Source organism: Akebia trifoliata, chromosome 8 (genome assembly GCF_017979445.1).
Source record: "Akebia trifoliata isolate Shusen 1 chromosome 8, ASM1797944v1, whole genome shotgun sequence".
Taxonomy (NCBI): Eukaryota; Viridiplantae; Streptophyta; class Magnoliopsida; order Ranunculales; family Lardizabalaceae; genus Akebia; species Akebia trifoliata.
Window position 1 is genome coordinate 6,542,092 of NC_141382.1, and position 14,899 is coordinate 6,556,990.

Sequence of the window (14,899 nt, forward strand, 5' to 3'; positions counted from 1 at the left end):
AGGTATAGAGCTTTTATGTGGACATACAACATGCTGGCCACGAGATTACATGATTAGTATGGACTTTCTTCCCACTCGTAATGTTTATCTTCAACAGCTTTTCTTACTATACTCCCCCACTTTAGTGTGCAACATATATTATAACCTATTGCGCATCACACTTGGGATTTTTTTAGTCTAGTTGACCAATCAATGAATGGTCCACCTAATGGTGAATTATACACATTAAAAGTCAGACTAAATTGTCATTTCTAGTAGTGTTGGATTGAAGAAGCATCTATTTTTAATGACTTGATACCCACCAATGTGATCTTTTCTCAAAGCCCATGATGAAAATTGTTCAATCCAACTACTTAGAAGTCACCAATCAATCTCTTTTGTAGGCCACAAAAGGCTGCGATTAGTGGGCCCGAAGCACGGTGCCATATCGTAGTGTCACATGGCATTCAAAAAATATCACTACTCATTTATTTCATGTAACTTCGCCATCCCCTCTCCTCCCTCGCTCGGAAGCAAGGTCTCATAGTCAAGTTATAACCTAACATTGGGTTCCCACCCCGTCCAAGATAGCATGCAACATGACATAAATAAGAAATTTCAAGAGTTATTCTTCTAATTCCACTTGGGATTGACTCACTTGAGTTTTCGAGTTGAGATGTTGGTCCTTGCAATTTGCAAAACAACCTCTCCGATACTTAAGTCAGAAATTAATTATATAAATTTTTTTTGTGAATATACATCATACCATCTCTCTTGGTATTCGCTTGTATTTATACTGCATATACTTTGTGATCGTGGCCTTTGCAGTTTTCACAATTACTTTTGCAGTTAATAACTTCCTCTATAACTCGAATTTGTTTGTTGACCTCTTTGTTATGGGACCAGATTTTGGATCGAGTGGTATAGTTACACATACATACATTTACACATGTCTTTCTAGACTTTTTCAATTATTATCTTCTTTTTATTTAGAACTACTAGTCCACATGCACTGTTCTCATTGGATGATATTTCTATGCACACACATCGACTGAGCACCTATCCAAAAATTATGTTCATGAACAAAGAAGGGCACAAGTTACCAACTCGCTTAGTTGGTAAAATCTTTGGGTGATGCTACCATTAACTTGGGTTCAATACCCACTGACACCAAATCATTGGTCTCATTAAAAACAGACATATCCAATGATAATATATACTAAAAATTTATCAGATGTCAGTTAACATAGTTGCTAAAGCCTATGGTTAATGATACCATAGACCTGGGTTAAATTCCTATAACATCCAGTTACTAATCTTATTAAAGACATGCTTATTGATATATATATATATAGTTCTTTTTTTTTTTTTTTTCCATTTTTTAAGGATATTATCACCACTAATGGATTTTTTCTTGATGTTTTTGTTACTAAAATTCTTTAATAAATTTTATTCATATTAATTAGTATATATATATTACTTGTTTGGGCTAAATGAGCATTCTCAGATACCCTCTACATTTAATTTGTGCAACCCTAGTTCATCTTCATAATGGGCTAAATTTAACTATACATCTTATATTAATCAAAGAAAAAAAGATGGAAAAATTGATTTAATTTTGGTATAAGGTAAGAATTCAAATTGAAATAACTTTCCGAAAATGATGACAAGGGAAATCGACTAAAAAATTTATTTGAAATTATTGATTGAATGAACTATAATTTTCAAATTTCAATCATAAAGGAACACCTATTAAAAAAATATAAGGCTTTATTTCACACAATGATCAAGCAATTGCCTTAAAGAGTACTTTGGCAATGTGACGGTTGATGGCAGCCGGTGTGCAATGAGCTGTGTAGTAGAAGCTCTTGGCGATGGTGAGGAACATTTGCTTGATCTCACGATCTAAGCCATCAGAGCTGCCAAGCACACATTGCACCACCTCTTGCATGCTAGCTTCTGCATCCATGATCACGGTGCTAATGTTGTTCGACTCTGCATCATGATGGCTATTTCTTTTATCCTAATAACAAACATCCAAAATCTTATTAGTAGGTCAATTTATATAGTTAGGAGCGCAATAAATTTTCTTAATTAAAATGTCATCATCAAAACCTTATCTTAAGGATTTGGATTTGGGTTCACTAAGATTTAGATTTCTTTGAAATTAGTGTAGAGTATACGATGCAAGATAATATATTACATGAGAAATATTAGATTATATTTTGTGTGTCTCATCACTAATGCTAAGTTGTGATGTATTGTGATACATAGATTAAGCATAGTGTCTAGAAGAAAATCATATGTAGAACTTAGCCCTAATGGGTGGAGGAAAGAGAAAAAGAGGTCATGGTCGGGTGGTCCACATTTGTCGTTTATCTTACGAGGATCATTTTCTTTTTCTGTGCTTAAACATACCATGCATATTATGTACGTACGAGGATTAAGAAATAAACCATTTAATTTCAAAGATACAAATAAATTCAAGATTTCACAAAATCTCATATCGATAAAATACACGAATTCACATGTATTGAAGACATTTCAATTTACAAAATTACTCTTATTAGATTTCGTGATTAACTTGAGATTCCATGAAATGTTGGATTAATTTTTTTATTCTACAAAATAAAAATATATCTTGATTGTTAATTTTGTCTTTTTCTGTTTTTGTTTTTACCTTGTACATCCGCATGAGACGAAGTTGGTGGCAGACGCTGTCGGTTAGTTGGGCGAGTCGATCAAAGTGGGGATGCGACAAAATATCTTCAGAGATACAACGGCTGCTGCACAGTGCTATGGTGCGCACTAGGAGTTCTGCTTCTTGGTGCTTGTCTTCATTGCTTTGCCACGTTTGCATCCACGTCATCCACTGCAAAAATCCAAATATATTCGCATTTGGAATTGGGCTTTGTTTATTAAATTTTCTTGATTTGGTCATTTAATTGTACGGATGCGTGCGATTGTCCGTTTGTTTGTTTGTGGTGGTGTCGCTTGAGTTTTGTCTTATGTGTCATGTGTGAGAGGGGAAGGGAGGGAAACTCACAGTGCGTCGCAAGCTGTTTCTTATATTGCTACCGTCCGCCATCAGAACGTCGACTGTGATGTAGTTTAGGGTTCCCACTATAGTCTCGATCAGTTGTTTTCCTGTCTTGTTCGAAATAGTCCTGCAACACAACACGACTTCTTGTTATACGTATTGTGTGTGGCATCAAAAATTTTCTCCTTCTTACATGTGCGCCATCACGTGCGACGCAGGTGAAGACAGAGAAAACAACACCGCCGCCAAGAAATCCCTGAATCTGAATCTCTTATGATCTGTTGTGCTTTGCAATGATCTCATGTTCAAGGGAAGATGAATTCCTTGGAAAAATGAACTCCAACGATGGTCTGAATTAAGGAAAATTTCTTAAAAACAGAATTGATTTTTACCAAATTTTAAATTTTCTGAAACCCCTCTGACATACATCCCATCATGACGTGGTATGAGTTATAATCACGGAAATTTTTTTATCGGGATACACAATACACATCCCTATAAATATATGTAATTGTGTATCCTAAGAAAAAAAAAAAACATCTATGATTCTAATACATGCAACGTCAAGAAATATATCAGCTTCACAAAATTATTGTTCTTTTAAAATTCGTTGGTTAAATATTGATTTCGTGTTGACCCGATCCCAAAATTTGATGGAACCTACTTGTCAAGTCAACTTAACAAATCATTAAGTCAAATTGATTGAATCAGATCGAAAATGCATCTGGCCAAGTCAGAAACTTGACCGAGTTATTTGGCTATATATAACATTTTGTGGAGAACGAAATCTAAACTTTCATTTTCTAAAATATTGAAAAGTATTTTTCTAATATTTTAAATTAAATATATTTTTATTTAAGTTGACTTGTGAATTGACTCAACCCGATGAACATTTGAGTCAAAACAAGTTTTCGAGACTTAACACTATGATTTTAATTTTGGTGGTCTATGGGTCATATCGTCACTTCAGCATTATTCAATGAGAAGATATCATTAGAAATCATTTTCCCAAAAGATGGGATGGAAATCCATTTATGGTTATTGGGTGGAAAATTATTTTGGGCAGAAAATTAAATTCCAAGATATGTAATTAATATGGTACCACCTCAACGACGGCCATTCTATGGAGAAATTATGAAATAATACGTACGTTAAAATTGTATTCTCAAGCTTACCTTTTAGAATCTCGATGATAATGTTCATCGCTAATACAAATGTTGATGAAATCATGGACAAAAGTTGCTCTCTCTTCTACCGATCTCTCCTTCAAAAATGATGAAATCACTTCGATGAGGACAGTGGTTCTGGTCCATGTGAGTCGTTCTGGTGATCGCTTGGGTTCAAAAATGCTCGCCATTGCCACAAAATAAGCCTCGAGAAGAGTTCTTCGGTTTAGCCCGAAATCTTGGAGATTATACTCTGTGTACCATCTGCATTGCATAATTCTCACCTCAATTATTTAAAACAAATATTTGAATGGTATTTTTGGTAATTATGAGAGAGAAGTCTAATTTACTTACTTTTGTATTCCAACCCACTCCAATTGATGCAAAGCTTGGCACTTGTTGAAATCTAATTTTGCTAGCTCAAGATAGGCATTATTGCTAACGTAAGGCATCCTAATTGAGATTGTTAAGGATTCATGTTAGAATTCACAATAATATAAGAAATCGAGAGAAAGTGTCAGACATTCAATTGTTTTAGAGTCAATATTTTGTTTACAAGGCCACCTCCCCACGAGTCGACTCAATATAATTTCAAAATGATCCAGTACGCAATTACCCTATATATCTTAAACTGATTAGTCAATTTTAGGTTTATCATTATGGACCCAAAACTCGACGGAACAAACTCTTCAAATCAGCCGAGTCATCTTGAAAGTGTATCAAATCGGATCAGGAACTCGACTAAGTTTTTCAGCCATGTATATAATTTTAAATAATGCTGAAGTGACCTAAAGGACGTGAAAGTGGATAGGAACCATAGATGCTTTTTTCACTATGTCACTCCAGCACGACTCTAATTATTATTTGTGGAAAACAAAAAATAATTTTTTCTTGTTATAAAATATTGAAAACTAATTTTTAACTATTTATGAATTAATATACTCATCCAAGTCGACTCCTAAATTTTTTACTCAACTTGATGGACATTCAAGTCAAGTCAAATTTTCACCCTCAAATGCAAGTTTATTAGAGTACTAAAGACAAGTGTCAGCTAGCTTAGTTGGTAAAGTCTTTGGGTGATGATACCCGAGACTTAGGTTTAAATCTCACCAACACCGAACTACTGAACTCGTTAAAAATGGGTTCACTGATCATAAAAGAAATAATATTAGAGTACTAAAGAGAGGTTTGAGGGTACAAATAAAGACCTGTATAAGGTTTTGCCAATCCACACGTCGTTTTCACCACCATACTGGTCGATGTAGTATCTTGCCTCGATACGGGGTAGACTAGCATACCATGGCACGTCGAGAGCATATCTCACCTAGTTATTTCAATTTAAAATTTTTAATTACATTAATTAAAACACGTAAAATTAAATTATATTATAAATCTATGTACATAAAAGTATAAAATTTATAATTTCTTAATAACTATATACCTCACCAGGCAGATCCTTGGTTATAATCCACTTATCTAAAAGTTGCTTGGAAGCTTGTTTTTCTCTTAGAAATTTTGATGAAAATTCCTTGGCTTCTTCTAAAATCTTCTCTCCAGGGAACAATATTTGAGATGCCCTAAACAGATTAAATATTCCTGTAACAGCTTGATTCGATTGTCCCACGAAGCAGAAGAATTCGCCACCTTTTTTAAAATGTTGAAATACATCTGCAATTATGTAAAATAATTGATGTTATCTAACAATTCTTACCACATTTTATAACTTATGTCATTTACTTACCAGCAGAGACATTGTAACCATGTAATCTTAGAAGCCTAAAACCCATTGCAGTGTCGTCGATGTCATGAACTTGTGAATTTCTTGCCCAACATATTCCATCTTCATTCCAATACCTGTTAATTTAATGAAATTTTAGTATTTTGGTACAAATTGTCCACAAAATCTTTACTTTTGTTCAAAATTTGACGATAATTGACTGTACCTGTGGATATAATTGAGACAATCAATAATTTCTGATTGGAAATAACGAGAAATTCCAAGGCGATCTAAGCGATCAAGTACCCAAATATGCTCAAATAGGTCTACTGGGTAAACATTAGGAACTGAAAAAAGTAGGACATCACAATTTTAGTAGCCAAACACCTCTGAAAAGCATGGTTTTAAATATTGTCCGAGACCGTGATGACTTGTCCGATTCGTCTCGGTATAGTCCATTAATGAGACGGATTGACATGTCATCTCAAACATGATGAGTTTCTCATGTAAGGTTGAGGGCGTTCATTGTTGAAGATGCATGGTTTTAAATCTCGTCTGAGACTGAGATTACTCGTCCGAATTGTCTTGATATCATCCACCAACGAGACGAGTTGACAAGTTGTCTCAAAGGCATGATTTGCTCTAATTCTAAGGTTTTTTTTTTTCTTTTAAATCTCGTCCGAGATGACTCGGTCTTGATTATGGATGAGACGAGACGGCAAAACAAGTTTTCACCTCTTGGTTTTGGTGAAAATTAGAGATACTCCCTTGACTTTTGTCTCATACAAGATATTAACAGAGATTGACCAAAATGCCATCTACAACCTCTCTCCAAAGAATATGGATTTTCTGACACCCCGCAGACATACGCACCTATCATAGAACGGTAGATCATTTGCCTTAAGATACACCGAACCATAAATCTTTTTCTTGTATATCCCAAGGAAAATGATCTATGACTCTGTGATGGGGGTGTAAGGGGTCGTATGTCAGAGGGGGGGTGTCAAATTATCACGACTCCTTTTCAAAACCCCTTGATTTCCCCCCAAAAAACCATCTCTTCAACCTCTAGGAAAATATTTTACACTAGGTTTTTAATGCCAAGATTCTATATCTCTGGGGAGGTTGAAGATGGGTTTTTTGGGTCAATTTCTGTTAAGACTTTAATGGAAGACCAAATTAAAGTAGGTTTATTTCTAATTTTCATCAAAACCCAGAGAGGAATCTCAAAATTACCAAAAAAGGAGAAAACAGTAACAATTATAAATACATTAAAAAAGGTACTTTTACCTCCACCATTGAATCTTTCGACAGTTCTGTTTAGATATTGTAGGCAATTCTCATCTTTAGTCTGCATAAGAGCAAATGCTGTTGATGATGGCGAAAACAAGAATGACCCATCTAAGCACTGTAGCTTTAAGAGCTTTTCCCAATCTAGACCAGCCATCCCTTCCAAGCTATGAAGTAGTGTTGTGGGCATAGTGTGCATTATGTCCTTTGGTATCCTACCCCACATACATAATAATTACATCAATATATATATAGATAATAAATTATGTCTTGGGAGCTTTAAAGTTGGAAAGACAGAAACACAAAGTGGTTGTAATTATTTTGGATTCCAAAAATCAAAATCAATATTTTGATTTAAATTTATATTCTAAATCTAAACTTTATACCTTGTGAGCTTTAGATTTCTTTTAGCATAAATTTCTTGTAGAACAGGTGAATCCTCAGGAACTTCAAGGTCTAACTTTCGGGCGATTTCCATTAGAGAAGGGAAAGCCACTTCAAAGCCTATGGGCATGTGCTCGGCCTTTTCATCTTCAAGCTTTCTCATGTTTTCTCGAATAAACGACATTCCTATCATCACAAGCCAAATTAATTAACCCCAAATTTAATATAAGGTAAATTCTCAAATAATTACAAAAGTTTTCAGTATTTCCAAAGTGTTGTTAATGTTGACAAAGTTATCATGAAATGTTGACAATTTGATAACATTTTGTCAACACTAGGTGGTAGTTGTGTCAACACACGTAACACTTTCAGTATTTTTGAAAACGTCGGTAATTATTTGGGAATTTAGCCTTTAATATAAGGTCCTTCGCTATAGTTTTTAATATAATCAGGGACTAAATTATATTATTTTATACCTTTTTCGCATTTTCGACAGTCCATTTTCCATGACTTCAATGCAATCACGCAAGCTAAAGTGTTAATTATCCGATCGTGAGCAGAGAATATATAAGGATCGCCCCAAGAACCATCGGGGAGCTGATTCTCGACAATCCATTGAAGACTAGAAGGAAATTGAGGAGCACCACCATCATGAATATCTTCAACTAGAGCAACCCATGCTGTATCATAGGCAGAGATGCTCATTTCTCCATCATTCATAGAATCCAACATTGCTCTAATCATGTCGACGAGCTTTGTTATCACGCTCAATTCTGAAACCTTCACCAATCAAGTTTTATTAGAAATTGGAATCCACAACAATGTAGGCGGGCATTGGAAAAAATAGTTGGCGGGAAAATTAAAATTCAAATTACCTTAAGAACTTCCCCTTCATTGCTATCTCTTTTTATGATCTCTTGCCAGTCAATCTCTGGTAGATAATTTTGTAATCTATCTGTCTTCACTGGAACAAGTGCTCATTCATGATTACAAATGTAATATTTTAAAAAATAAAAAATTTATGAAATTCCCGTTTCGGTGCATTATTTATTTTAATTCAGAAAACGATAAATAATGATTTTCGGAATTAAATTTTCTACCAAAAAAAAAACTTCTAAGTGAAATTAGAAAAATACCCTTCTAAATTATATGGTTTAAATATAATAAACACTAAGGGAATATTTTAGTAATTTAAAATACCCTTTAGTATTTATTATTACACTAATGATAATCTAACTTGAAAACTTTCACTCGGTCAACGTGGCAAGTGCATGAATCATAGATCTTTTTTTTTGTGTATGCCGAAGAAAAAGATCTATGGTTCAGGCACTTACCATATTGATCGAGTGAAAATTTTTGAGTCAGAGTATTGTGACTCTTATCATTAAACAACACATATTTAGAAGAGTATTTTTATAATGGGTAGGGATCCATTGACTCATAAGAATGACTCGCACAAAATCTAGTGGTTGAGATTTATGAGTAATTTTTGATAACACAAATCTCGAATATACTTATCCCAAGGATAAATCTCAACCATTGGATTTTGCATTTAAAGGGTTGGGATCATGTGTTTTTCCTTGAATCATTCTTAGGAGTCAAGGGATCTTGGTCCTTTTTATAATTTAACTTAAAATTTTCTTATTTGATAAATGTTTTTAGAGTCGTGCCAGAGTGACCTCAAGCTGTAGAACCTCATTTCGCACTTCTTAAAATGAAAGTAGATATAGATACTTTTTCACTCTTATCTCGATGAAAAGCATCTATGGTTCTCATACATTTTCACGTCAAGAAATGCGATATGAGATTTTAGCTTGAAGTCACTTTAGCATTATTCATGTTTTGAATAAGGGTTTTTTTTTTAATTTAATTTTTTTTTACCTTGAGTAGAAGATTTGTATGTCCCATTGCAAATCCAAGAAAGACGGCTAGAATTAGCCCATTTATCTCTGCTATCTTTTAACCAAACACCTAATGAATAAGGATTAAAAATAATGATTAGCTTACATACTAATTATTTAATTAAGGAGAATGCTAACGTTAAGACCTCATTGAGACCTTAACATCGTCCAATACTTTTTTATTTCAATAATACCCTTTTTTATTTTATTTTTAGTGAAAAAGATATATATATATATATATTATTCCATTAACAAATGCATTTATCAGGTAGACATTAAAAAAAAAAATCAAAATACTTAAATGCTCATATAATTTATTAGGTAAATAAATATTTATTAAATAAAAGATTAATACACCTTTCTCTTTATTTATCATTAAAAGACAAAATAAGAAGGGGTATTACCGAAAAATGAATATGATGAACATTACTAATGTCGCCAGCCGCCAGAGGTATTGGATGTTAGCGTTCCCAACAAATAGGAATTAAATGAAAAAGAATTTTTTTTAATTAAGACTCTGTTAACATAGAAATTACGATACCGCCATTGTAAAAGCTTGCCATTTGAGGCAAGTTGACCACTGGTATCTCTTGTAGAATCCATCACTTTCAATATAGGATATCTAAATCTGAAGCGGCAATCGTAAAGCAAAAAAAAATGATTTTCTTTTATAAAGAAAGAACTTCAAAAATATTAAAATAAATACAGAATTTTCTCAGAAAAAACTTTATTCTTCAACCAATTGAGCTTCAACTTCTCAAAAAACAAAAACAAAAAAAACTAATCCAAAAAATTTAAAAATAAAAAATTCGATCTGTTCAGCTTGGAATCGGCGCTAACGAAGATCTAATTCTTTGGATAATAATAAGAGATAAAATTCCGATTCTTCAAAGAGAGCTTCTATTGCCACACCAACTTTTGCTAACGCCACCAATTCTTTGGTGATTTACACATTGGTGTGGCAATAGAATCTTTCTTCTTCAACGACAAGAAAATTCTAACTTTTCTCACGGAAGCTTCTGCGAGAGAAAATGCAATTAGTGTGTCAGTTTTTTTTTTCCGGCGAGAAAATTCTAACTTTTCTCGCCGGATACATCGAATCTTACCGGATAGTGATGCAGGTGGATCTGACGCAGTGAAGGATGAGCGTGAGAAGCTTAGAATCTCTGGTGAAAGGAGGAGAGAAGCCGAAGACGCCATTTTTGAAGGTTAAAGAGAGATAGAGAGAAAGAGAGAGAGAGAGGTTTGCCAATAGATTCCCGCTAAGTGGTGGTGCATGGGATCATCTAACATTATGAAATTGAGTACACTTTTATATTGTCTCCCTTGTGTGTCTTGAGCGTAGTTTTTCTGAACCGGATTTTGGAGGCGGATCGATCTGAGTCTCTGTGTGATTCGGACACTCCGATCTGACTCGGAGTACTTAAACCTTTTCATTAGAGTTTATAGCCATTTTTTTTTACATTAATTTAAATATTTCAAAAATCATGATTTACAATAGCAAAAATTACTTAAAAGGACTGATAGAGGGATTTCTTTCTAATTGATTCCTAGGTTTTAGGACTTCTCTTAATAGTACATTTTGTAAAGCTTTTATTTCTATTCAGTCCCTGAATCACACTCCACACATTTCTTATGATTGAAATGTCAAAACTGCCTTAACCATTTGAATTCACCATTTTCATTCAAACAAATTGAATTTTCGACATTTCAGTCGAGTTTCGGAGACTCCATTCCAATAGAAAGAATTGAAGGATGGTTCCTTTGCTTTAAAATCATCAATCTTTTCAAATAATTTTAATTGAAAAAACTTGAAAAACAAAAATGGGTGGGGGTTTTATCAGTGTCAAGCTCACCACTTTTATTGTGGAGCTCAACATTTTTATTGTCGAGTTTGACATTGTTTAAAAAAAATGTCGAGCTCGACAATAAAAAGTGGTGAATACAGCAATAACAAGTGGTGAGCTCGATACTGTAAATTTTTTTTTTGAATCTTAGTTTTGCTCTTCTTTTTTTGTTTCAAATCGTCGAAATAAATCAAAAAACACATCTTATGTTCAAAATTAGAAGTACATCACTTCCATTCATTCATGATAAAAATCATCGAAAATGATTGGAATCACGGTTGAAAAACCTAAGTATGTGAAAATGATGAAAAAATGGTAGTTTAGATATTTTAAAAATATTCTAACCTGAGATGAGATTGAGGAACCCTTAAAAAAAGAAAATTTTACTAAATGGACTGTCAAGCAACCGCCCAAAACTCAGGGCCTAATTATATTTGTGAAATAGGATATGCATGTATGCCAATTTAAAATAGATTGAATTTAGAAGGAAAAAAATGTGTCTCTTGAGATGTATTGTCATTGTTTTGTTTAAGGTATTATTCATAAATTTTTTATCCAAAGAGGTTGAAGATGACAGATTTTTGGAAAAGAAAAATCTGAATTTTTGACTAGAGATTAAAGATGAGGGCATTTGAATCTTTTCCCCTTAGTTTATTATTTAAAAGACTGAGGTCAAGGGATGCATGTCATCATTTTCAAATATCCCTAATGTTCAGCAAAATATTGGGGGGCATGTTTAAATCACCCATTAATTAATAGATTTGAAATACAATTGAGTTGAGTTGACTCAACTTGGCAAAGTTTCAAATGGGTTAGACGAGTTATAAAACCTTGGTCAACATATTAGGAAAGTAATGCCCAGATATTAGGAAAGTAATGCCCAGGCCAGCATCCCCATTAACTACACCACATCATTTTTGTCACCTACGTGTCACCCCAGCATGACTCATAAATACGTATCAATCCTATAAAAACTAATTTAAGGTACAAAGATTTCACAACTACCACGAGCCATAGACAATTAAATTATTTACAAAAGGATGAATTTTGCTTATAATCCACAAATATGAAGATATATAAGAATTTAATTTGTTTCCATCCAAATAAGATTGGGGATTTTTGAAGCTTGTATTGGATAGAGATTCATTGTATTTGACATTAATCTTGGCAATTGGTTAGGTGGGGCATATACCTGTATTCGTATTCCATTATGCATCTAGATCATATTTGTATCCTACGTCTTATCCAACTTTTTAGAGGATACCAATAATTTGCACCTAACTTTCGATTGGATACGGGCATCCGACTTTATATTTTATGAATAATATAGACACCCCAATTTAAATGAGTCCCACTCGAAAAGGACTCAAAAAAGATATATTTTTATCAAAAAAATTATCAAAATTCATCCTATGGACCCACAATAAGACTTACCTAAACCCTATCACCATTCTAACCCTGTCCTAAAAAGTCTATCAAAACCTTGAGTCCATTAAACCCAAACCTAATTAAGTCCTACCTAATCCCTTAGCTTAATACACCTAAACCAATTCTAATGCAGCTTAACCTAAACTATTACCCAATCCTAAGTCCAAGCCTCATACTCAAGTCCAAAATCCTATCAATCACCATTAAAATCAAAGATCATCAATGAGGGACACATGCCACCATCCTACTCTACATCATCATTACTTCTCCATTAAAAAAAATTCAAATACTCTTCAACCCATCACCTCATGTTCCTTAAATTTTATCTTCCACCCATTAAAAAATTCAAATATTCATTAACTCATTACCTCATGTTCTTTATGCTTATCTCTTTTCCATTTCAGAATTCAAATTTTCTTTATCCTATCACATTTTGTCCACCAAGTCTCTCATCTCCCAATAAAATATTTTAAATACCATCCACATCCCATATCCTCATGTCCTTCCAACATGTCATTCTCACAACTAATCTTTTAAAACTTTAAGAAAAATTCCATTTTTATCCCAATACAATTGGATAATTAAAAAAAAATATCATTTTCATTTATTTTTAGAATTAGATCATTTTACCCCTAAAACTCCTCCCCAATTCTATAAACTCCCTGCATTCTTTCACAAACCCCCTAAGATTTAAACTCCCTATCAAGCTTCAATTATTTTTCTTTCTCAACCACTCCAAAACTTTCTTAAACCCCTATTCAACTTTTTAAAAATCCAATAAAAATACATTATCAAGAATAATTCTATTAAGAACTCAAGAAGAAGAATAAAAAGGAAGAATACAACTTTCAAGGTTGGGTGTAGTTGGACTATATAATCTCCTTCTATTCCATTTTCATCTCTTTTTCCTATCTCTCATCTTCATTTCCTTTGTTGGGGTTTTGAAAGTCCATTTCTATTAAAAAGGTAAACCTTGTAGGCCTAGACATAAAGGGGTCCATCTCATAATTAGGTGACCCCTCATGATTTAGGCCTAAAACAAGACCCCTCTAAGTTTGAGGATACAAATATTTTATTTTTACCAATTTTTTCTCTTAGAATTTATACAAATGTGAAATGATCATTTTTAAATGTTAGCATCTATGGTGAAAGGAATAAGGTGTCTAACACCTTCCATATCCTTTAACATGGACCTCTTACCTAAATATTAGGTGGAGCAATACCTTTATCCATACGAGAGTCACTAGAAACAAAAAATAAAATTTCGAAACTATTTTTCGGGTGTCTATTTACACCATTTAAAAAAAAAATGGTGACAACTCCAAATCCAAGTAGTAGAGATCTTCGAAAATAAAAATCCCATGTCTACAAACAAGATACTCGTATTCGACTAAAGTTATGGCGAGTATTGCTTTATCGTGATCTAGATAATAGAACACAACAATAAATTCCACTTTACGACAATTTTATGAGGGATAAATGTTTTATCCAGCATAGAGTGGAATATACCTACCCTCACTTTACTGTATTTTTTCTTTACCCCCTTCAACTTTATTGTTTTTCCTCCCCCCTCTTAATATTACCCCTCCAATTTAACTAATTTTTTTCTTTTCCCCCCCCTTTTCAATAATATTCATCTAACTACACTATCTTTCATCTTTTACCCCTTTACACTTAAAGATGATGTCCGTGTCGTAGAAAACTCTAGTTTATATAATAAAATATAATAGTGGATCCCACTATCTTTGTCTCAAGATTTATACTTATAAACAACGTATCTAAAGAATATATTTTACCTTTCTAACGATCAGATCCTCGATCGAGCCTCGCATTTCATAGTCTCATCACTTTCATTTTCATTGATATATATATTGTTATTGGGATTGTATCGTGTTTGGAGACGCCACCACAACTCAATTGATCATGATATGAATGGTAATCCATGCAAATTACAAAAACATGTGTGATTACTCAAGAATTGACTCTCATTTAGTTTGCGTTTAGAGATTATGGGTAAACGACTTGGTTGAGAGTCGAGGAAAGGTGTTAGGCATCCCGACTGATCTGCTTTTGCTGTTACTTGAAATTTTCATGAATTTGGTTGGGTATTATTTGATTGATCAAGCTTTTGGATTGAATTGAGAATT

The 14,899-nt window shown here is 33.4% G+C and overlaps 1 protein-coding gene across 1 annotated transcript; it reads right to left on the reverse strand.

Moving 5' to 3' along the window:
• Positions 1–1,740: 1,740 nt before the first annotated feature.
• Positions 1,741–10,733, reverse strand: LOC147395770 (ent-copalyl diphosphate synthase 1-like). Its single transcript, XM_086450993.1, has 15 exons — positions 10,584–10,733; positions 9,458–9,547; positions 8,452–8,540; positions 8,053–8,356; positions 7,579–7,762; positions 7,193–7,407; positions 6,129–6,249; positions 5,927–6,039; positions 5,627–5,853; positions 5,394–5,509; positions 4,540–4,638; positions 4,195–4,449; positions 3,026–3,146; positions 2,660–2,851; positions 1,741–2,002 (listed from the first exon to the last, which is right to left on the reverse strand). The coding sequence occupies exons 1-15, from the start codon at positions 10,675–10,677 to the stop codon at positions 1,766–1,768; spliced, it is 2,457 nt and encodes an 818-aa protein (XP_086307119.1). The 5' UTR covers positions 10,678–10,733; the 3' UTR covers positions 1,741–1,765.
• Between the last annotated feature and the right edge of the window lie 4,166 nt (positions 10,734–14,899).